The sequence below is a fragment of the Lagopus leucura genome, unplaced genomic scaffold (assembly GCF_019238085.1).
Source record: "Lagopus leucura isolate 7727_CA_CO unplaced genomic scaffold, USGS_WTPT01 Super-Scaffold_100028, whole genome shotgun sequence".
Classification (NCBI taxonomy): Eukaryota; Metazoa; Chordata; class Aves; order Galliformes; family Phasianidae; genus Lagopus; species Lagopus leucura.
This window is the reverse complement of record NW_024962279.1, coordinates 1,935,325-1,958,948: the sequence shown is the minus strand read 5'-3', so window position 1 is coordinate 1,958,948 and position 23,624 is coordinate 1,935,325. Positions and strand designations below refer to the sequence as shown.

The window sequence follows — 23,624 nt, the reverse complement described above, 5'->3', positions numbered from 1 at the left end:
AGGACGAGCACAGCACTGCTGCACGCGCACCCCCTATAGACCACGCACGCCCACTCTGCCCCGTTCTGCGCATGCGCACTGCCACAACCCCCACCACGCGCTACTTCCACTCTACGCATGCGCACTCCCCCTCTTTGAGCTCTCGCACACCTCCGGCCCGAAAGGGGACGCTGCAGAGCCGGCGGCGGCGCCGGAAGTGAGGCCGCCGTTTCCGCCCGTCGCGGCTGAGTCACTGGGCCGCGCCGCCGCCCCGGTGCCCGCCGCCGTCCCGAGCCGCCCCGAGCCTCGTCGCCATGCCGCTGGAGAACCTGGAGGAAGAGGGGCTGCCCAAGAACCCCGACCTCCGTATCGCCCAGCTCCGCTTCCTTCTCAGCCTCCGGCCCCGCGCGCCCGACCCCGCCGCTCGGGATGAGTTGATGGCGGCCGTGAGGCTTCACAGTGAGTGCGGGCGGAGCGGGGTTTGTCTGTCCGGATGTCGGTCTGTCAGCAGGCCGGGTCCGTTTGGGGGCAGCCGACTCTGGCTGCCTCAGGTTAGTCCTGGGGCGGTCGGGCGGTCGCGTGTTGGTGTGTGCATACCAGTGTCCGTGTGCACGTTTCTGTGCCTGGCTGTAGGCGCGGGCCGTCAGTCCGCCCTGGGGGCAGCGAGGGCTGGGCGGTGGAACAGGGAGGGCTTCGGGCACAGTGCTGTGCTGCCCCGTTCCTGGCTCCCTGCACGCTTAGCCTGGCTTTTGGAGGTTTTAAAAGGTGCGAGCTGTGGCTGGGCTCACTGTGCGAGAGGCTGGATAAATAAACAGTAAGGAAAGTGCTGAGTTAGAGCAGAGTCAGAAAATTAGCAGGGAAATGTGCCAGGTAGGGCCCACTGAAGCAGTGCCCTGGTAACGTGCTGCTGACTGCATGGATGTCACAGGTACCTGGCTTCAGAAGGACCTGATGGTCAGTTGTGTTGTCTTTCTATAACCAAAGCATTCTGACTTTTCTTTCAGACATGGCTCCATATTATGAAGCACTGTGCAAGTCTCTGGAGTGGCAGATAGACACGGAGCTGTTGAACAAAATGAAGAAAGCTAATGAGGAGGAATTGAAACGGCTTGACAATGAACTGGAAGATGCTGAAAAGATCTTGGGGGAGAGTGAAATCCGAGATGCGATGATGGCCAAAGCTGAGTACCTGTGTAGGATTGGGGACAAGGTGGGCTCATTGCTGTTGTGCTTAACCTGGCAAGTGGCTGAGTACCACACAGTCATTCACTCGGTCCCTCTTCTTCTCAGTGGGAATGAGAACTGGAGGGGAAAACGGGGGGGAGCAGAACTGGTGGGTTGAGTTAAAACTATTTACTAAGATAGAGAAGAGAAAAGAATGATTGTTACAGTTATAAATATATGTGGATGTATTTGTGCATGAACGTATATGGATATGTGCATACGTATGGATATATAATGTACATATCAATTTATATAATGTGATGGACAAGCAGTTGCCTATCACCCCCCAAACAGCAGAAGAGGGTGAGATGAACTCCTACCCCCTTCAAAACTCTCCTTCTGCATGATGTTGTATGTTATGGGGCTGCCCCTTGGCCTCTTTCCCAATTCTGTCCCCTCCCAGCTCTTTGGAACCCCTTTTCCCCAGCCCTTCCCCAATAGGAGCTGAGAAACTGGAATGGCTTTGGCTCTGTACAACACTGCTTAGCAGCAACTAGAAATATCCTTGTGTATCAACATTGTTTTCCTCCTAAAACCAGAGCATGAACCTGAAGAAAAACAGTTCTGTCCCAGCTGAAACCAGGGCGATAGCACAGTTTTTTCATGAAAGAAACACAGTGTTGTAACCTCTGTAACTGGATAGATTTCTGGGAGTGCTGGGTGGAAACTGGCTGCCTTGCAGTGGGCTTTTTCTATGGCACAGCACATACGTGGATGGGAGATAGGGGGAGGGTGTTGCTGGAATTAAAATTAAGCACTGAAAAAGAAGTAGATTGTAAAAAGAAAACACTTGCCCTGAAAAGGGAAAAAGCTGTTTTCCATTTATAGATGTTGTTTTTCTCTTACCCTGTGTCTTTAGTCAATGCAGCGCAATTGATGCGCTGACGGCAGATGCTTTGCAGATATTCTGATTGCTCTGAAGGTTCTTATAATGCAAATGGTGATTTTGTTAGGAGGGAGCTCTGACTGCGTTTCGCAAGACTTATGACAAAACTGTGGCCCTGGGACACCGTCTGGATATTGTGTTCTATCTCCTACGGATCGGCTTGTTTTACATGGACAACGACCTCATCACACGGAACATTGAAAAGGCAAAAAGGTGCTGTTTGGGTTGGCTGAGTGCAGTAAAGCACTTTTCAGACAAACTGTAGCAAAATAAATGGGAAAAACTCCACCTTGCCATCAAGAAATGACAATGACAGCCTGTGAGACGGAATCGCAGAATGATGGGCAGGTGTTCACTTGGACTAGAGAGTTTCCTATTTCTCAGTCTTTTATGAAGGCAGAAACAATAGCAAGGCTAATGTGTTGTTTCAGCTATTTTTCAAGCAACTTGATTGGACTTTGTAGCCCACCCCCCTTTCTCTCTTCTGTAGCTGTTGGAAGACAAGTTTGGATACAATACAGTACAATGAAGTGCAGTGCAGGGGTGCCACCTGAACCCAGCACATCCAGCTGGCTTGATAAAGTGCCAGTTTCTCCTCCAGAAGCAGGAGCCCAGTGCCAGCATGTTATGCCCTCATTTCCACAGCTAGCTTATCTCTGGGATGTCAGCATTTAATATTTCACTGTTATAAACTTTTCTTATGACATAAAGTTGGCATGACTAATGTGATCATTGAAAGTTTGGCTGTTCCACTGGTAACTTCTTTCTGTGCTGCTAGTTGAACAGCTTTGATTTTAGCAGCAAAAGAAGTGGAGGTCTGTTGTTGCAGCTGAGGTTGATGGTAATATTTATGTGCACATCTCAAGGAAGTGTCATTGCTACCCCTGGGAGGTACATGAAACCTAGATTGTTTCTACAAGTTGTAGCATATAAGAGATTTTGCTTTCTCTGATTGCACGTTATCACTTGATTTACTGTACTTGTTTGGTGTGACTTATCCCATAATAATTTTACATAAGTAATTTTCTTTTTTGTTCTATTTTAAGTCTAATAGAAGAAGGAGGAGACTGGGATAGGAGAAATCGTCTAAAAGTGTACCAGGGTCTGTACTGTGTAGCTATTCGAGATTTCAAACAGGCAGCAGAGCTCTTCCTTGATACAGTTTCAACGTTTACATCGTATGAACTTATGGACTACAAAACATTTGTAACCTACACTGTCTATGTCAGCATGATTGCATTAGACAGACCTGACCTTAGGGAAAAGGTAAGGAAAGCAAGTGACACCTGGTTCCAACAGACGCAGCCTTGCTTTAACCTGCTTATCTCCGGGCTAAAAGGAATCGTATTTAAGCATGCTTTTCCTTTGTTTCCAGGTAATTAAAGGAGCAGAGATCCTGGAGGTGTTGCACAGTTTGCCAGCCGTACGGCAGTATCTCTTTTCTCTTTACGAATGCCGATACGCAGCCTTTTTCCAGTCTCTAGGTAAAGTTGTCTTGTAAGAGCATTCCAAGTGCTGTAGTGGTTTGTTTCACATCATTCACAGTTTCTGTGCTATAGCTGCAGTCTACAACCAGAGCAGAAAATGCCCCACAATTTAGACAGCGGTGTAAAGTTTGATGCTGTATGATTAAAACCAAACGTGCAGTGAGCCTCATGAAGCATTACATCTAATTAGCTGGAAAAGACTTGGAAAATAGCTATGGAGCAGCATTTTACCTGAATAACCAGGCCAAATGGGTAAGCTTTGGAAATCTGATCTTTGAAATAAACTAAAGGCCTTGTGCCTAGGGACACTGAGATCCCAGCTTGTAATTGAAGCTTTCATCATTGTTATCATTTCCAGTTTGGTTTCTGTATTGAAAGCTGACCAAAGAAAAGCTTTTCTTCAAACTTTTGTCATCCTTGTCAGTTCTTTTTAGGAAAGCAGAAAATTAGATATTTAGAATAAGCAAAAAGAGCATTTCATTCTGGACTTCATTTGTAGTGCAAATGTTTCCCTGCAGCACATAGGGAAGAGTGATTCACATCCTAAAAGTATTTCACGATGACAAGTAGGATCACTAGCTTTGCCATAGTATTGCTTGCATTTAATCACTACTTCTGATTCTAGAACTACTATAGCTTTTACAGACTTATTTTTGTCTGGCACAGAATGCCTTTCACATCCTGAGCTATGCAGGAGAGCAATGTAGTTTTGTTCACACTGATTGCGTATGAACTGTTTGATTTACCTGGATGATAACTGCACGTTTCTTACTGATTAGATTTCTGTTTCTTGTTTCAGCAATTGTAGAGCAGGAGATGAAGAAGGATTGGTTGTTTGCACCTCATTATCGATATTACGTGAGGGAAATGAGGATCCATGCCTACAGCCAGCTGCTGGAATCTTACCGCTCTCTGACTCTGGGGTACATGGCAGAAGCATTTGGAGTCAGTGTAGAATTCATAGATCAGTAAGTTGTTAAGCTTTTTGAGTAGAATGTTTGTTTTAAACCTACCAAGGTTATGTGAGTAATTCTGTTCTTTATCCTGCTATTCTTATGGACCTTAATAAGCCATAACCTTTAACGTTTTAGAGGACAGCATGGTCCACAAATACACCAAGGTAGATACTCACATTCCCACACATTATCTGCCCTGCACATCTCATCGTGTAGCTTTGCTTGCTTTCTGCTAAGTAAATAGAATCTGCTGTTTTTAACTTAGATCAGACATACACTGCAGTCTCAATTCACAATTGGTTTTCTGGTGTAAGAAACAAAATCAGATTTAGATCATGATGATAACTGACAGGAGGTGAGGAAGTGCCTTTTACCTCGGCCGTGTGTGTGAAATGCTTTGTTTCGAATGCTTTCACAGGAGCCATTCTTCTCTCATAAAGAAATTTCAGATTTTCTAACATAGAACAGTGTTACAGGAATATGAATACTGCTTAAGTGTTCAGAAATGAATCAATAGGTGTTTCAAGAGGCACCAAATAGCATTCAATTCAGAGGTAAATGTTGCTAAGTCATACTAGCTTTTGTGCTCCTCGGTAATTTATTAGCAATGTGGCTTTGTCTTACCTCATATCCCAGGGTTTATTATTACTATTTATTTATTATAATATCAGCAGTGTCACGTGAAACACTGGCTGATAAAGCAAAGCAAACGAGACGTTTAGAACTGCTAGGAGACCCTTTAAGTGAATTGGCAGTATTTACATCAGGATGAATTCTGGATGGGTTTGATACCCGAGTGCCACCTCTGGATTTGAACAGCTGAGCTAAATGATGAGACTCACTTAACTGGAGAGTGAGATTTTGGCTTGAGAAGAAAATACTGAGACAGCTTGTATTGGGGTTGTAGGAATGATGGTGCTTGTTTTGTGTCCAAGCTTTAACAAGATGAGAATGTATAAGACATCTTATGAAAAGATATTGCATGTACTTCAGCAGTAGATGCCCATGATGTTTTGTAACAGCACATCCTATGCTTGTAGGCCTGTACTTCCTTGGAGAAGTGTTGTTTAACAGTCTTTTTTTTCTCTCTCTTAGGGAGCTTTCGAGATTCATTGCAGCTGGGCGATTGCACTGCAAAATAGACAAAGTAAATGAGATTGTAGAAACTAACAGGTAGGAGGACATCAATTGCTAGAGGTTACATTTTGCAGCCCGGCTGAGTTCTGAATTTTGATCACGTTTATGTGTATGCAGTAAGTTTCATGAGGTAAAAGATCTCAATTCTAAATGGTTTTTTTTTGTTTTTTTTCCCCTTCACAATTTCTAGGCCGGATAGCAAGAATTGGCAGTACCAAGAAACCATCAAGAAAGGAGATTTGCTGCTAAACAGAGTTCAGAAACTTTCCAGAGTAATTAATATGTAATTTTTCTAATGCAAGGGAATGCAAAATGTAGATGTTTAAACCATTTTGGAAGTAACCTATAAATATATTGTATAACTTGGTATACTGTAGGTAAAAAAAAAAATAGTAGCGAGAGAGCTCATGTTTTTACTTTCCACTTCATGATGTACACAATGTTTATGTACACTGGGGGATGGATCCCAGTTCATTTATTAAATGTCTGGTACAAATGATCTCTTGTAATACATTTTATTCTTTCACTTGAATGTGGGTGATGCTCAGTGCTTTATAACAAAGCGAGTGGAAATCTGTACAGAAAGAACACAGTGATCCTTTTTCTAAGACCTTTACATTTGAATCAAAGGTGAAAAGAAATAATTGCCAAGAAATAATAGTAGCCAAAAATTTGTCATTTTTTGAGCACGGTCAAGGCAGGATCAATTCTGACATGAGAGAATTGCAGTGTAAGGCAGAAAGAAGAGGCATTTTCTTTTTCTAGAACTGATATGGAGCAGGGCGTGAAGACTGCAGCTCTGGCTGCTTTTTGGTAGCATCTTTTCCACTGTCCACAGATACAAATGCTAAGGATGTTAGATGGCAGTACTACAAAACAGTATGAGCCATAGGGCCCACTGAACTGAGGGATTTCCTTTGTGGTGCAGAGGTGAATTTTCCTTTCAGGATATTTGTATTTCTCGAGATGACAGCAGGGTGTAGAACAACAGGAGTTGCACTGGATGATTCTTAAAGACCCTCTGACTTGCCTCAGTGTGATTTCTGTTCTGAGCATAGCACTTCAATTTCCATTCAATTTCAAGCAGAAGTGATAGGATTTCTGCTTCCTTTAAACACAAGGTAACTTTCATTTATCTTTCAGTTTCTGATGATAACAGTACGTTTTCCTTTGGCTTGTTTTAGCTCACGATTTCAATTTAATTCTGATTGTGTCAGTCTGACCCAATTTGTGGGTTGGTCCTGACACCTATCCATAGATTTATAGCCTGCATGCCAAAGTTGTACATTCTCTCTCGTAATTTAATCCTGTGCAGTTCCTTGAACTACTGCCATTCTCCAATTTCCCCCTGGGAGGCCAACTTAGCTCTGGCACTGAGGTAGTCAGACTCAGATGCTGCTTCCAAGCTGCAGCCTTACGACCCTGACACTTCCCCCCTTGCTCTGCACTATATTAGCCATCATTAAGCTGTGAGAACACTAGTCTGTGGGTAAAGCTTTTCTACAAAGCAGTTGAAATCTAGTTTGTGTGTGACTGTCCTTTGGTTCACCTGTGTCTAAGGCTCCATTTAATCTCTCACTGAAGATTGGGCTCCAGAGCTCGAGCTCTAGCCTTGCAGACAACACTCTCATTTGCTTTAAAAAAAAAATAAAGTGACCTGTTGGGGACAGGAACGGCTGCAGGTAAGTGAATGGAGCTCAGCTGTAAAGCAGAGGATGAAGGAAACTTCCAGCACTGCTAGAGAGCAACAAAACCAAGCAGCAGTGCTCTGTCCTTGCTGATTTGTATGGATTGGGTGGCAGCTGTCAGTGACAACCGTATCTCATGGGCTTGGACGCAGCCTGCTGCCCGCATGTCTCAGGCTGGTTTTCCTTCCTTGCAATGAAGTTTAAATCCGAGTTAATTTGAACAACTTCAGAGAAGGTTTATGAGTCTTCTGAAGTTTGGTGCGCCAGAAGAACAAAAGCAAATCAAGCACATGCTGCTTTTCTGCAACAAAGGTCCCATGCTGCTTGTTAGGAACCGATCCAATAGCTAATGCAGTATTGAGCCAAAGCACTGAGAAAAGCATTCAGACAAATTAAGAGCCTCACAGCAGATCATACAAGCCCACGTGTGTTTGATTATTTGTTGCAGCAGAACGTGATGATAATAAAGGCACCCAAATTTGCATTTAAATAAAGCCAATGGCAAGCTCTTCTATCAGCTGCTGCAGTAGCTGGGCTAAGTGAGGGCAGGCTGCGGTGTGCCATGGCTCACAGGGCTCTGCTGAGCTCGCTGCACGTGTGGCAAAGGCACGGAGCCAATGCCTCGTCCTGGCTACAGGCATCTTCCTGTGAGAGTGGCAGCAGAGGCCCTACTTTCTGTCCACAAACTCCAGGACTGAAGTAATGGCTGGGCTGTGCTCCAGCTGCGATCAAAAGGCGTTTTTCCATGGCAAACCACTGCTACTGAGCCAATGGACTTGCTTTGCTGGGAGAAGCAGCAGCAGAGGGCAGAGGCTCTGCTCGCTCCTATGCAGAGTTGCAGTGCGGTGTGCCCAGTGCAGCAAAGGGAGACACAGCACATGCAGAGCTCCAGGACACCTCACAGAGTCAGTTACAGGGATGCACTCAGCTGGTTTTCTCTACCTTGTCGGTCTTAGGGGATCCAGCATCCTATTTTAAACGCAGCTGAAAGCAATTCTGCATCGGGTGCAGATGGCTCTGATGGCAAGCAGAGCTCTGCTGCATGACTGCACGTCTCTGGCACAGTTCAGCACAACCCCAGTGCCAGCAGCTGATAGCAGGGAGCAGGAGTTAGGAAAGAAAGGGGAAGAAACCAGAAGATATTTGCAGGGAGGCGAGGTTAAGAACAATCAGCCAACACCACAGTAACACTGCTATTGAAACACCAGTACTGGAAGCAAAGAGCCTGCTTACTGCCCGCCCCATTTCTTCCAGCATTCATTCCAAGGACTGAAAAATACTTTGTGCTTAGAGCTAAAATAAGAATAAAAAAAAAGAAATTAAAACAAAAAGAAGAGCACTGCTGTGGCTGTGGAGTCCGGCCCAGCGCAGGAGTCGGACGGGCTGTGCAGAACTGCACACAGCCTGCCCAGCCCATCCAGAGCTGAGTCGCAGCTCTTTGGTTCCTCTGAACGGTGAGGGATGGTAAAATGAAGCAGAAACATCGGATGCGTTCCATGCAACCAACCTCATTTATTGAAAAGTCCTAATTTTATTGCCTTGTTTAGTAACATGTTTGTTCAACAAACTAATCTTTGTCATGAAGCAAAGCACAACTTTTTCTTATAAATAGTATAAATTATTTTATTTACAGAAACTTGTTACAAAACAAATAGACTATATATTTATTTTTCTTTTAAATATCCAAAGTAATTTTTCTATCCCATGACATTTGTTCATGTACTATACAGCAGCCAACACGGAGTTCAGCTGATCAGATGCTCTTGATTATGTATACAAATTATCAAACTATTCACACATTGTACACAGGAGATTGCTTTTAGAACCAGGCTCAACACCGAGCAAGACGCTTTCAAGGCCTACATTCACATTGACATTACGTAGTGCTCATTTTTCAAATTATCCTCTTTAAAACGTAAAATATCTCGCACAAAATGTAAAAATGATTATTTTCTGCTCAACAGCGAAACGTGAAGAATCTTTCCAAGCCCAATTCCCTCCTCCGGGACAGAATGAGTGAGAGATAAGAGAGATTCCTTGGCAAGAGAACTCTTACAGGAAGACAAACTGCCTTAGAAATGTCATTTGGAAATCACATCTTTATTTCTGAGTGGTGTCGAGAGGTACTTACTGGGTTTTTGTTTTCCTTTCCCGGAATATGGACTTTTGGGAACATTTCCTAAGTTGTTTCACTTATGGATGAATAATCCCCCATCCCCTTCCTGCCCCAAATGACACAGCTCAATCCACTGCTGGTTAAAGGAAGCCCACGCTCCGAACTCTTGGCGCTACTCCCGCTCTGCACTACTAATGGGATTGTTCCAGCACAAGGTACTCCAATGGAAACATCGCACAAAAGTCACCAGCACTGTTTGCTTTTCTGCCATCAATCCATCTCAACAACTTCAGAAAATATATATATATATATAAACGTGTATGTATATATATGTACACACACATATACACACACACATCTATTATATATAGGTGGAAAAAGCAAGCTCCGAGATTTCAACTGAACATTCAAGTCATTTAAGGAGAAGCTGTCTCAGCAGTCCGAGCTCAGATCGAGTTCTATCAGGCACTTTCAGTTTTTCCTTTAGTTTGAAACCACGTGAGACCCACACGGACGCACACACCAACGCGAAGCAAGGAAAGCAGTGTGTCACTAAACAGAGTCCTCTGGAGTCAGGCAACCGAGAAGCAACGCCGGAGCGAGGGACGTGGCAGGGATGTGGCTCCAGGCACGTGGAGGCACCCCTTGAGTTGCAAAGTAGGCATGTTGCTATTGGCTTGGCAGTGAACCACTTCAAATTATATATATATATATACACACACATATATATATATATATATATATATATATAACAGAAAAGGTATTTGCTTTTTCTTCTTTTTTTTTGCCTTTTTTTTTTAATTAATTAATAAATAAATACTAGGTGATCTCAATTGTACCAAAACTGGATATCAGAAAAAAAGACCTGTGCAAAAATACATATTTAAATATGTACAATCAATTAACAAAATACGTCTTCTGAAATAGGGATACTTCAATATTTATAATAGAACAAGAAATTCCAAAATAAAGATACAAAAGTATGTTTTTCTTTTTCTTGTATAATTCTTTGTTCATCATTGCAGCAATGTTTTTAGGTTAAGAAAACTGCAGGAGTCATAACGAGAAGTCGGAAAGACTATAAAAAGTGTATCTCTTAAATTAATACCAAAATCTGTCTAGAAACAACCCAGCCACTGCAAATTCATTTTTGCTAGGAAAATTGATTTTCAGCTTCCTTTGTTATTTACAGTCAGAACCAGGGGACAGTAGAAGCTCCGGGAACAACGCTCTGCTTGTAGCCGACATCTCACACACGACATGGAGGCAGCTCCATCCATGCCCACAGGCACACAGACCCGCAGTGCTGCAGCCCGCTCTTCCAGCAGCTTCCAGCCCGGCTCTGCTCTCCCTTCCTGTGCTGCCGGAGGAGCACGAGTTTGCATTTTGCTTTCGGATCAACAAAACCTTATGAACAGGGTGAGCTTGGTCGCAAACTCACGAGATTCCGTTCTTGCCAAATTGTCTCCTTTGTGTTTAGAAGAGTCGAATCGCACTTGTGACTGAGACCGTCCCAAAGTGACATTTCTGCCCCAGAGATTTCCTCGCACCATGGATTTGATTCCACGCGTGCGGGACTGAATGATGCATTTTGATTTCTCTTTGTGGCGTAATACTTTGGTTCCTTTCACGTTAAACCCATCACAGTTCCAACAATCCTTTCAGTAGGGCGCCTTATTAATCACAAATCCTTCTGTTCCTGAAAAGTTGCGCGGGATTTTGTTTGTTTTTAAATTAAAGTTTGCATAATAAGAGTCCATAACGCGTCGCTTTCTAAGAGTGATCTCTTGTATCCATTCAGAAGCTCAAGTGTCTGCATAGAGGCTGCTTGCTTTGCCGTACGACACCGGTTCTGGAGCAAGTTCAGGTGAAACTGAAAGCATCGTCAGGTAAACAACTCAGCGACTGCTACTGGTAGTGGCTTTGGATTCCCTGATGTACAACTTGCCACCGAAATGGGGAAGGCTGGGCAACGGGAACAATGTGACAGGCTCAGATTGTCTGCTCTCAGCGACAGCTGGTGCCCCTTTAAGGCAGAAAAATGTCTTCTTGGTCAATACTTTGCTTGCCTTGGCTTTGCCCCTTCAGAAAAGTTCAGTCCGTTTTGAGACTTCACCTAAAAACTTAACAAAAGAACCCCGACGAACCAAACCCCAATACAACGAGCCCTTGAATTCACTTCTGAGGTGTTCCGAAGCAACACAAAACGTTTCCTGCAGACTGAGAGGGTGCACAGAACCGTGCAGAGCCCCCGACTCACAGTGCCAGGCAGGAGCACAACGGCTGCAATGCGCACAGCTGCACCTGACGTGGAACTCAGCTGTCATCCGCTCCCCAGTTTTGGGGAAATAAAATAAAATCTGAGTGGTTGAAAGCATCAACGCTTCAGTTCTACAAAGAAGGCATAAAATAAGTGACTTTTATTATTATTATTATTACTATTTTTTAGAAAATATTTAAATAGTTTAAATACTTCACTTTAAAAGGGCTATTTTTTTTTTTTACAGGCTGGAAGGCCAAGCCAGCCTAACATAACCAACACGGTTGTTATTTTACAAATAACAAAGGTTGATGGCATACAGTAAAGGTCAAGAAATACGTTCTTTGGGCACATAGTTCTAGAGGTTATTTGCCTTTGCTTCATATTTTTGGACTGCTTAAAAAACAATTAACTTCTTCTGCAATCAGATCTTATCCAAAAGAATAAAAAATAATTTCTGTATCACCCAAGCACAACATTTTTATACTTGCTTTCTGAGCCATGGCCTCAAACAAGTTTTTGCTGTTTACTGTTCCTATTGGTGTTTTAACGTTTGTTTTTAAACTCCTGATAGCTTCTTACCCCAAATCACTTGCAAAAGGCTGGGCAAAACGCAGACTGCTTGTTTGAATTGTGCTATTTTTATATTCCATTAAAGGAACATTGCTATAAAAACACTAAAGCCATATTCCCTTCTCGAGGGCTTCTTTCCATTGTGCCTCACGCATTTGTGCCCCTTGTTGTGGGGTCCCCTCTGCTGACAGTGTCCACCTGGCAGCTATCACCTACAAAAGACACCATCAGTATAAAAATAAGTCCACAGTCATGTTTATTTCCCCCCCAGAAAACATTCCTTTGCCCAGCCAATCTATGTCAAATAGTGGCAAGATGATGTACTCCTGTAAGTAAATCTCACAGGTTTGTAGCAAACTAGTCCAGACCACCGTTAACACTGATAAGAGCAATTATGTGGCTGAACTTCATCCAGTGTCCATTTCTAGTATTTTCACTGCTACAGACATGGCTTCAGGGAAATTCCTTGTTTGAATGACAGTCCAGTAGATTTCCACACCTGAGGACCATGGGAAGCTGGGAAAACTCAAGGCATCTTGGAGTCCAGAATTCCAGATGGAGGTTTTGCTTGTAGTGAAAACTGTCCAGTTCTTTTCTCACCATGGTATATTCAGCTATCAGGGACGTGCCTTTGGCTTTTGAGCAAATAAATGGGAGAGAAGTATGAGTGAGCCAGGCTGTTATAGCAGGAGCTCCTAAAATACATTTTCTGGATATTGAGAGCATATTCTGGGGAGAATCAGCAGGCATAATCTGACACACCACTCATACGCAGTTGGCTCATCTGAAACTTCACAATGCTCAAGCTAGTGCTTTCTCAAGTTAGAGTGGTTTTGGACATGACTTCCTTCCTCCAAATTGCATTTTTCCTTCATTTCTTATTGCAGTTGAAGTAACAACTGTTAGCTAAGCCCAAAAATAAGGTTCAGTCAAATAAATGATTGTTTGTTATCTTAAACACAAGTGGTGAAAGTCTTCTTCACAGCTCAAACTCTAAATTCAGCAGCTGATCTGAAAAAGATCTCGCTGACCTCCTACCTCTTGGCACGCTCAGATCTCAGGCTTTTAGTACCACAGGAAACAAAAAGAGCCTTTAGTTTTCATCTGGAAAAATCTAGTTCCAAATGTGCCCTCTAAAATTCCATCTTCTCTACACTTTTAATTGCATATGAAATTATTTTACCCCTCCAAATGATCCTTCAAGCCAATCTGAAGCGTTAAGAAGTTTAAGCTCATTTTAACTTATGAAGAAACTTCTTTCCCAATTCTAGTCCAGCGCAACCTGTTCAAAAGAGTAAAACTCCAAACTAACTTTTTCTTTTTTAAAATTACATACCGATGAGATCTGCTTCTTTTATAGTCAATGTTTGTTTTATAGACTACAGAGGTTTTTATCTATCTTGTTTATAAAATTTAATCTCGTTAATACTAAGAAGTTAGTCAGTGACACCTTGGGATAATAAGCTTATTTTATCACAGTTCTGTTATCAGCACCATTATGTTCCACTTCGTAGAGTGTTTATTACTGACACGAGAACAAGAAGTTAGGCTGAGACACTCAGTTCAGTCCCATGGCTGGCTGCAAGATTTTATAATTACTATCATTTGTTTTTAAATGCAAGAATTGAATTTCATCTGAGAGCGACTGACAGGAAGAGCATCTGTGGGAGCCTGGGATGCTGTGTTCAAGGTGGCTTCAAAAATACACAAACAAACTCACACTTCATACTACAGCGTTTGTAAAAATCCTGCACAAATGTTCTACAAAAAAAGACTCAAAGAGAACGAGCAAGTAAGAGGACTGTCTTTTCCTTGAAGCGTCTGAAATTGGTTATCAGTAACTCAGCACATCTAAATATCAGCACACGGAGAGACGCGTTCGCACTGGCTTATTTCAAGACAAAAGTTCCTACCTGATGAAGAAGAGAATTGTTCATCAGTCCTTGTGTCCCTGGGATTGCACCAGTGTGTTTTGCGTGAACGTTATTCACCGATGGCAATTTGGCAACTTTGTTTGACTTGCTGCTGCTGCTGCTGTTTATGCTGCTAGAACCAGGTGGGCACTTTCTTTTCTTCCCTATTAGTTTGTCTAGGGAAGGATGCGAATGTGAAAAACCGCTGTGCGAGTTCACAGTCAGCTCACTGGACTGATGAACAAATGGCCCTAAGGAGAGAGTGGAATCGCTGCTGTTCATCATCACACTCATTCTTTTTATTGATTCTGCAGGGCTTCCAGTAGGAGGACCCCTCCCTGATTGGTCATGTTTGAGGCTAACGGAGTTAGCTTTGCTAGTCATACAATTGAGGCCAACGCTGTGGGACGAAGATGTCACCGACGGATGATAGGAGGTCCCAGAGTTTCCAGAGTTAACCACGCAGTTTTTTCTAAAGGACTCTGTGGAATGAGAAGGTGCTAGCAGTGCGGAACTGTTTTTACGCTTCTTTCCTGAGCCGCCGCCGCTGCTGACGCTGCCGGTGCTGTTACAGGTGCCACTGCCAGCAGAAGATTCCTTAGGTTTAAAAGATTTGCTGGATTTCAACTTCTGAGGTTTGCTGGGCATAGGTGAAGGTACAGAGGAAAGCACTGTAGGTGTTGAAGGAGACGAAGACACTTGTCTTGATTGCATACTGCAGACAGGATCCACTGCACCCAAGGTAGCGGGATTTGCATTTAGTGTAGTTCCATGTGATGGTACCGATTTATTGTTCAGAGACGTACAGGAAGGAGACACCAGAGCTGGAGAGGACATAACAGTGGTGGGGAGGAGGAAACCCGTCGTGCTGACCCCATACTGCGAAGCAGGTATCGCATTTGTCCGGTGCGGTGCACGAACTGCTGCTGTGCTACTAGATGCTGGTGGAATTTTCCTGTGAGTAAACAGGAAAAGAAAGAAACAGGTAGCTCCCATTCTTTGGGATGATATTTAGCATCATCAATCAACAGATGCAGTCACTCCAGCACTAAAATATCTTGCTGGCACTTAATAGTTGCAAGAGAACGATGATGAAAGGTTAAGAGAACTGGGCGTCTTTAGTGTAGAGAAGGCTCCAGGGAGACCTCACTGCAGCCTTCCAATACTTGAAGGGAGCTTATAAACAGGAGGAACGACTGTTTACGAGCGTGGATTTGGATAGGACAAGGGGGAATGGTTTTAAACTGAGACAGGGGAGGTTTAAGTTAGATTTAGGAGGAAGTTCTTCACTCAGAGGATGGTGAAGCACTGGAACAGGTTGCCCAAGGAAGTTGCAGATGCCCCATCCCTGAGGCATTCAAGGCCAGGCTGGATGTGGCTCTGGGCAGCCTGGTGTGGTGGTTGGTGACCCTGCACATAGCAGGGGGGTTGAAACTGGATGATCATTGTGGTCCTTTTCAACCCAGGCCATTCTGTGATTCTACAAAAACAGAAAGCATCCATCTTTGACTTCACTAATCTAAAGGAGGGGTTATTTTTCTCTAACTAGAGTTACAGGTTTTGTGTATTTCTACAAATACCAACAAGAACAAGAACTCTTCCACTTGTACTCACTTCCACATCTGCGAATTAAGATGCTTCTCCACCATGAAGTTAAGTGCACATCGAATATGGTTCCACCGCTTATCAAACACGTAATAACCTCTTCCAATCTGCCGACTACCAAATGTGCAAAACTGAAAAGACAGATTTTTTTACTGGCGTTTTCTACTTTCAGTAACAAAACATTTGTTTATACATACATGCAGAATTATTACCATTTCTAGATGTCTAAATCAAGGATAGAACAGATGTTACACTGCAGAGATGAAAATGTAACAACTATCTTAAATTTTGTACATGCAACCATCTCTTCTGAGTAGCTGTCAGCTTACCTGCTTTTAGCCTAGCCAGGCAATGAAGTTTGTGATTTAATGTAAACTAAGTGGTTTTAACAGGCAGAAATCAGGAGAGGTGCATCTACTGCTAAGGTTGTACCTTAAGGTTCAACTTGCTTCTTCAGTGAAGCAGTCAACATTTTGCCAAAAACAGTAACAATAAATCAGCCTCCACTATCAATTAGTAAGAAAATAAGTACTTTAAAACCTGAAAAAATATATACATAATAGAAATCCACCCTTAAAACCCCCAAGTTGCTTGTTTACAAATTCAGAGCCAGTGAGAGACCAAGGTTAACTTTGACTTAAAACATACAGCGGCTGGTTGAGGATGATGACCTGAATAATGACAATCCAGTTTTTCAACAGGCTCTTCTTTTTCATCACATTCTCCCTCATCACTGGATAACCGAGATGCTGGCTCAGCTGCAGGCAAGGGAGGGTGAGGGGACTCGTGGACTGCAGGAGAATCGCTGGGGGCATTTCCACTGTGCTGGGCTGGACAGCCTGGAGGCCTGGGCAAGGGAAGCAGCAAAGGTTGAGGCAAGGCTTGGCAATAAGCACTTATGGACATTTTAGTACTGACAGAAGGAAATTCACATTAACAGTCACTTGATATGATCCAGAGTCTCATAACATACCTACTTAGGGGAAGGACAGGAGGTGTTGTGCCCCTGAAAAAGCAGCAATTGTTGGAAAAATGTTTAAATTGATGCAAGTCAGCTTCTACTATTTAGAACTCCCAACCCTTCTTGCTATGAGTTACAACTCAGCGTGCAATTGTTAATTGCAGACAGACCACCACCAGGGCTAGAGCAAAAATGCTACTCTGTCCCAAAGATCTCCCTCTCTCTTTCAAAATCCACATGACAAAGCAATCGGTATTAATTTCATACTACTGGATATACTGATTTTTCTTACCTTGGAAGACTGGGGGGGTGAGGTTTGGGTTTATTAGGTAATAAAGGCTTTGATTCTGTAAGAGTAACTCCATGAGAATTTTGGTGCAGCTCCTGGGAAGTTTTAGTAGGTGAGGGATGTGGTTCCCTGAGAGGGGGCATCTGCTGATGATGATCCGAATGTCGAAGAAGTTCCTTTTCCCTGGTTTTGCTTTTGTGCTCAGCTAACAACACATCAAATCGTTTTCTTCGACCCTGTACAGCCCTCCGCTGCGTTAAGGAATGTGTCTGCAAATCCATGAATAAATCATTAATCCCAAGCCATTAGATCTGTGGAAATCAAACACTCAAGACACATGTCCAGAGCTCTAGAATACAGACCATCACCACGCTTGTGGCTTAGTTAAAAAAAAAAGGAGAAGAATGACTTATGGAACAGACTCGGACAGTTTGGGTGGTGTGATCATATGCCTGCTTGATACGAAATAATGAAGAATAGCAACTGAGTTACAACTTATTTCAAATTGCTTTTCAAAAGAAGAAATTACCAAAGTTCAGTTCCTGCAGTGTGTTAGTGACAGCTTCGTTTACCTTTGTGCTGAACAGGGCTTTTTTACCTGAGACTTTCCCTACTAACAGTTTAGTTGCTTTTCATAAGAGTGCCTAATCATTACACAATTGTAGGGGATTGGGATTTTCAGTTCTCTAGAACTGACTGATACCCACTTCTCCCTCAAAAACTTTTGAGCCAAAGAGCACATTTTATCTGATGGAAAGTTCTTAAGGATTGCTTTATTTCGGTTTGACCCCGAGCTGTACCTCACAGCATCCTCACTGACTCCTTTCTGAGTAAGTTGCAGGGGTCCATTCAGTGGCACTGGCATTTGCACAAACACCTGCTAAGTATTTGCTGCAGGTTTTGCTTGGAGAAAGAGAAGGATACAGCTTGGCTGTGCTGCATACATGTGGAGTTAGAAGCATTCCAGTGCCAGCATCCGTGTTTAAAAGGTTTACCCAATAATGAAGAACTGAAGGTTACTTTAAGAAATATGTTTTTGGATAAATAATTAACTGGATTTTGAAAACAGCTCTTTCTTGGTTGCTGGCAATGTGCTTTGAGAGGAAGCATTTACAGAGGCAAATTACTGACTGACAAAGCTTGTACTTTCCTGTGTTCTGTTATATTCCCCCAGAAATCAAACGTAAACCTTACAAAATCTTACTCTGATTAAGACATCCTACCTTGCAGGTCAAAGACCTAGTACAGGGTTTCTTGGTTTCCACATCAATGACACCACAGTATATATCAGGATCAAATTCTCTCTCTGTCAAAGATGCACAAACATCCCATCATTGAAAAGTCACAATAAAGACATTTTGAAATACTAACATTTTCTTCACAGAATTTAACTATTCCGCCAATGTTTTCAGGTAGGACACATGCAAAGGTACACAAAGATATGAACAATAAAACTGTACAAATGCATTTATTTACTCTTAGCAGATTTACCACGTGCTGACACAGTTCTCAAATCTGCAAACAGAATTGAGAAATTCACAGCTGAAAGAGACCACAAAGCAGGACTATCTCAGCTGCATTAGGATTTACTTGTTTTTTACATACACAAATGATCTTGCAAAACAAAAAACATTTAAATGTCACGATAAATACGAACACAGGGTGACTTTTTGCTTTTCTATAATCCTACCAACAACCAAAATTACTGCACTGTAATACCATGTTTTCATATAGGAAAGAAGGAAAATTAAACCTCTTTAAAGACAGTGGAAGAGAGAAACGTTAAAACACGAACTGATAACTGTAACATCAGGTGGTTTCTGAAAGCAACAGCCACGTTTCAAGTTGTTTGCATCCCTTATGAACCTGTCTAATCATAAATTCAAGTTCTAATACGAAAGTGTACTTCATTACAAGTTAGGTGTTCTAAGAATAAATATTAATATGCTTCTAAAGGTTATTTCCATATGTGTATTTCAACACGTACACAAATAATATAGCAAGTAATATTTAAAAGCAATTACCTGACAATCTTTTATGTAAAAATTTCCTATTATTTGTATTTTCTTCAGGTTTCTTTTCCAAAAATGGAGGCACAGAGAGAAGACCTTTACCATTCAGTATCTGTCCAGGGGAAGGCAAGGGTGGCTTTGGTATTGAGGGACAATTAAGGCCAGTCTTTATTGAGGAACTCACAGTAGTAGAACAAGTTGGACCAACAGCAGCTTTCAGTTGGGCACCATCTATCTTTGGATGAATCTTTTCCACTTTGACAGATGGAGTCATACTATTGTTTATGAAAAATAAACAGAAAAAATTGCAGATGATAGTACAAGCATCACAGATTACAAAAAGTACTTGACATATTGCATTACTCAATACTCAGATCTATTAGTAATACAAATTTAGACCTTTGTCCTTAATTTTCAGTTTTATTTAGTTTATTTTTATTCAGTTTTATTCAGTTTATTTTTATTCTTCCTCTTACATATTTTCACATCTTTGGTGATGTCCACCCATTCCTTCTGTGCTTTCTGCTACCTCTTCTTAAGTATTTCAGAGTCATCAGTGACTTCAGAAACTTCTCTATGATGGAGGTATAGAGACTAGATCAAAGAATGAAGACCCCCTAGTAGCACAGCCTTTATTTACAGTGACTCAAGATGAACCTTGGCGAGTGCTGTGTTCAACAGTTGCATTAGTTTACCTATCAGCTTAGACTAGGCTGCTCAAAGAGATCTGGTGGAGTTTAAAGTGATCTGTCAAAGCAAAAACCCTCTGAAACAACAAGAAATTCTACTGATACAGCAGTTTTAATGCAAGTATTAATGCTCAATTCTTTCTCAACACACATACTCACATTTTATCATGGGGAACTTTGCTATGCTGTACCGGATGCATTAACCTGTTGTTTCCGCTGATCTGCAGCTTGTCTTTGGGTGATTTCAACAACTTGGAACTTGATGATGATGATGATGATGATGCACTAGTACCTCCACTGGATGAACGATTGCTCCCACTTCCGCCGCTACCTTTGTTTTTTGAAGGGAAAGATGAAATGAGGGAAAATACTGAAGAGGAGGGAGGAGTCAAAGGCGGCTTGCTGGAGGAGCTGTGTCTTCTTTCTGAAGAGGAGAAAAAAGAAACAGAAGGGGGGGGGGGAAGGAGGGGGGTTTAAATTCACAAGGCCCATACAGAAACAATTCTTAAATACTTCATACTGTCAATTACTACATTAACGTTTTTCCTTTGCTGGCTTGGGAGATCCTCTGCCACACACGGAGCAGTGAGGAGTCCCTGTAATCCATGAGGCTCCATTCACTGCTGGTCCCCAGTCAGTTAAAGGAGCCTCTTAACTTTGTGAGCTCCATTGCTCAGTCGCTACAGCTCAGCTTTTACGATACACTCCCCATTCTCCATCTTACAGAGCAGAACTCAGAAACACAAAGCAGAGAGACCTCAATCCCCAGGCCAAACAAGGTTCAATACCACATTTCCTCAAGCAGTAACTATTCTCTGTTAGTACGTCTCCTAATGATCAAACTGATATTGGAGCAAAAACAAAATTTCACTTTCTGATGATCTTCTCGTGTGTTCTACCAGACCTTCAGTGTCAATGCCCCTGAGAACAAGGGCTGAAGCAGTGAGTTACGTGCCTTCTGGTTTTCTTATTGATTCTATCAATCCTTTCAATATATGACCAACGTAAAGAAGAATTCTATTTAGCAGGAAAAGGAGCAATGTATATTCTTCTTTGAGAAAGGATATCCAAGCATTTGAACAGTCAGGTTTTATCAATAGACATGTTGGAAAAGAAATGATTTAATTAACATTAAACTGTCAGCATTAAATATTAACCATTAATACATTTCTAGAACCACTGCAGTTAAAATAGCGTATAATTCAAAAGTACTTTTTTGGGATAATGAATTCTCAGACACAGAATACTCAACAGCTGCACGGAGTTCCCAGCTCTGCCTACATGGACAGCTAACAGAGCATTTGCTCAGCTGATCTTTGGACACCTGTGATTCCTAAACGATCCCTGCACGTAATCAACACCTGCTTAGAGATGTCCCTCTGGCAATCAAGTATATGCAAACCTTGGATCTAAGAGAGAACAGAGTATTAACAGGTCCATCTGTGGGTAACACTTCCTTCCCAGCCGGCATTGTTAATGGTGCCCACGTCCACGACTGGATCCTTTACACATTCTGACTTAAATTTACTTAAGCTGCCAAGGAAGCAGGCTACTTGTGACATTACAACAAAGTGAAAGCCAAGTGCAGCACAACCTGTGCACAGGTCTGTGACACTATGGAAAATACAAAGTAATATATCCACGTTCTGCTTATGGGATCTGTTTTTCCCTCCCCTCCTAAGTACAGCAATCACACGATATGGGGATGATGGCTGGTAAGAACTTCACTCACAGCTGGAAGCTGGAACCTGTGATGTTCATTCAGGATGATCTGCTTAGTTTTCTAGAACCGTGTGCCATTGAAGAGTTCTCATGTATGTTAGCATACTTATATTCTAGTCAATGGCTGTGCTTCTAATATGACATACTGCTTATTGCCAAAAGTCTTTTTATAGCAATGGCAAGAATCCCTGAGCAGCTTTGATAAGTTACTATTTGAGGGCCATTAGTTCAGCAATGCTACACCCTATGAGATTACTCCATGAGATAATGAGAAAAATTGTTCAATACTCTGCCAGCTTCTGTGTATTTAGAAAATCCAAAGTCTGAGTACTTAATAGAGTTACAAACAATCTCTAATAATTTAGTAGCCCGCTAATGTAATATTTGGAGTTTGTTTTGGGTTTTTTCCCCCCTTTTGCAAAGGAGAATGTTGCTTCATGTTGCTTCCTTGGAAACTGCTTGGCAGGAGAGAAGAGAATGAACCTAGGATAAGACTGAGCAGCTCCTTGCCTCCCAGCATTAGGAACAAACTGGGCAAAATATTAATCTGTGTTATTGATTCAAATGGTACGCACCCTTCTCTCCTGGCAGCTTCAGTTGGTACCATTCAATTAGCTCCAGACAGAGATGCTACTGACTGCTATCTGCATGAATGTTTAGTAGCAACAATCTCAATACACGTGAGTTAATGAAAGAGGCAAATCTGTCACTGCTGATAATCAAAAACATTGACCTAGGAAAGTGAAGGCTAATGGCTCATCAAAACGCAGGACTGTTGTCTGTCAGAGACAATTTCCATTCTACAAACAGTTGTATGATTTGGAGCGCAAAGAAAAGCCAAATGAGCATTTTCTGGAATTTTGAGACTTCTGAAAATTACATTCCCAGTACTGAACATCTCATTCACAACATACACAGCAGCATTACAAAGATGTTTTCTCTGCCAGAACTGCTGAAGTGTCTTAATTTAGCTAAACGCAGGTGGTCACAGCACAAGTAAGCACAGATATCCTTGGGATGTTAGCAGACTTCTCAGTGACAGGGCAGACAGTCTGATTCAATCCATTACCTACTGCTCATTATTAGGGAAACTGTTCTCACTGCAGTGTGAGGCACAGGAGGAGGCAGAGTGCTCCCTGCTACACGAGTCTTCTGGTTGTGTCCCCAGTTATCTGTTACAGACAAATCTGCCACAGCAGAATCAATATATTTGAGGGAAACCTGTACCAAAACAAAGCCTTAGATCTTCATGTGGGTGCTTAAATAAGTGGTCTGAGCTTCAAGATCAGGTTATCACTGCTTTTACACATCACAATACATCATAATGTAGGGCATGGAAAAGCCTCTGGATCTACGATTTTTCCATCCCAAGAATGATATAAAATAGCATGCAAGAGAGGTGATCTGCCAGTCCTGTTAGTGTTCCTTACGAAAACCTCCAGTGCATGTTATGATGCACTAAAGGGAAGAGATAAAATTAAAACTGTGAAGACTTCACTCATTTCCAATGTATTTGCTGATGGACTGACATATTCTCTTCACAGACAAATTACTACACAGACTGTCACTGAATAACGAAGACCACTGTGCACATTATGCCAGCATATCAGTGATAAATTCTGCTAATCATTTGCCAATCTAATGTAGTTCCCATATGCCATTAATTCTAACTCGACTTGAAAGTACTTCAAAATAAAATCATCTCCAGGTGCTCAGTTTTCGGATTTTAAAAGTTGACATACGTGCACCTTCCCTTCATACAACTCTTGAAAGAAAAGTAGCACTTTTTAATGTTATGATTGCTCCTGCAAAACTTCACAGTGGTATTTCAAGTACTGCACCTGTCCAAGGCGGCTCCCATCTCTAAAATCTCATGGGAAGGTTCTTGTTTGCTTTTAAAGCAGAAGGAGCTTTTGCTCTGGATAAACAGTTGGGAAGTTCCCCTTGATCCCATTCAGACTTGCAGGAGACACGCAGAAGATTCGCAAACATTAAAGCAAGTTGAATGACAGCATTTTGTCCCCAATGTAATCAGTGATGAGGCGCAAATCCAACTCACAGCACTGTGTAGAATGTGACTTAATGTTTAGTATTAAGCACAGCTTATATTTATCAGGTTTAGTTAAC

The 23,624-nt window shown here is 42.2% G+C and overlaps 2 protein-coding genes across 5 annotated transcripts in view; one reads left to right on the top strand and one right to left on the bottom strand.

Annotated features, from left to right (window-relative positions):
* Nucleotides 1-251: 251 nt before the first annotated feature.
* PSMD6 (proteasome 26S subunit, non-ATPase 6) lies at nucleotides 252-6,168 on the top strand. Its single transcript, XM_042880994.1, has 8 exons — nucleotides 252-438; nucleotides 984-1,189; nucleotides 2,157-2,302; nucleotides 3,136-3,355; nucleotides 3,465-3,573; nucleotides 4,376-4,544; nucleotides 5,628-5,705; nucleotides 5,860-6,168. The coding sequence occupies exons 1-8, from the start codon at nucleotides 294-296 to the stop codon at nucleotides 5,954-5,956; spliced, it is 1,170 nt and encodes a 389-aa protein (XP_042736928.1). The 5' UTR covers nucleotides 252-293; the 3' UTR covers nucleotides 5,957-6,168.
* A 2,690-nt stretch (nucleotides 6,169-8,858) lies between these two features.
* ATXN7 (ataxin 7) overlaps nucleotides 8,859-23,624 on the bottom strand; it is an 80,846-nt gene continuing 66,080 nt past the window's right edge. For all 4 annotated transcript variants that reach the window (XM_042880872.1, XM_042880873.1, XM_042880870.1 and 1 more), the window contains 8 exons: nucleotides 19,935-20,199; nucleotides 19,099-19,361; nucleotides 18,298-18,380; nucleotides 17,078-17,343; nucleotides 16,473-16,671; nucleotides 15,834-15,955; nucleotides 14,220-15,174; nucleotides 8,859-12,941 (listed from right to left, as the gene is read on the bottom strand). In XM_042880872.1, the coding sequence (XP_042736806.1) occupies nucleotides 12,924-12,941; nucleotides 14,220-15,174; nucleotides 15,834-15,955; nucleotides 16,473-16,671; nucleotides 17,078-17,343; nucleotides 18,298-18,380; nucleotides 19,099-19,361; nucleotides 19,935-20,199 (2,171 nt within the window). In that variant the 3' untranslated portion in view covers nucleotides 8,859-12,923. The remainder of the gene's footprint in view (nucleotides 12,942-14,219; nucleotides 15,175-15,833; nucleotides 15,956-16,472; nucleotides 16,672-17,077; nucleotides 17,344-18,297; nucleotides 18,381-19,098; nucleotides 19,362-19,934; nucleotides 20,200-23,624) is intronic.

Coding starts and splice junctions, on each gene's coding strand:
- PSMD6 (XM_042880994.1), top strand. CDS start 294: ATGCCGCTGGAGAACCTGGAGGAAGAGGGGCTGCCCAAGAACCCCGAC. Junction 439..983: donor GGCGGCCGTGAGGCTTCACA/GTGAGTGCGGGC, acceptor CTTTTCTTTCAG/ACATGGCTCCATATTATGAA. Junction 3,574..4,375: donor AGCCTTTTTCCAGTCTCTAG/GTAAAGTTGTCT, acceptor TTCTTGTTTCAG/CAATTGTAGAGCAGGAGATG.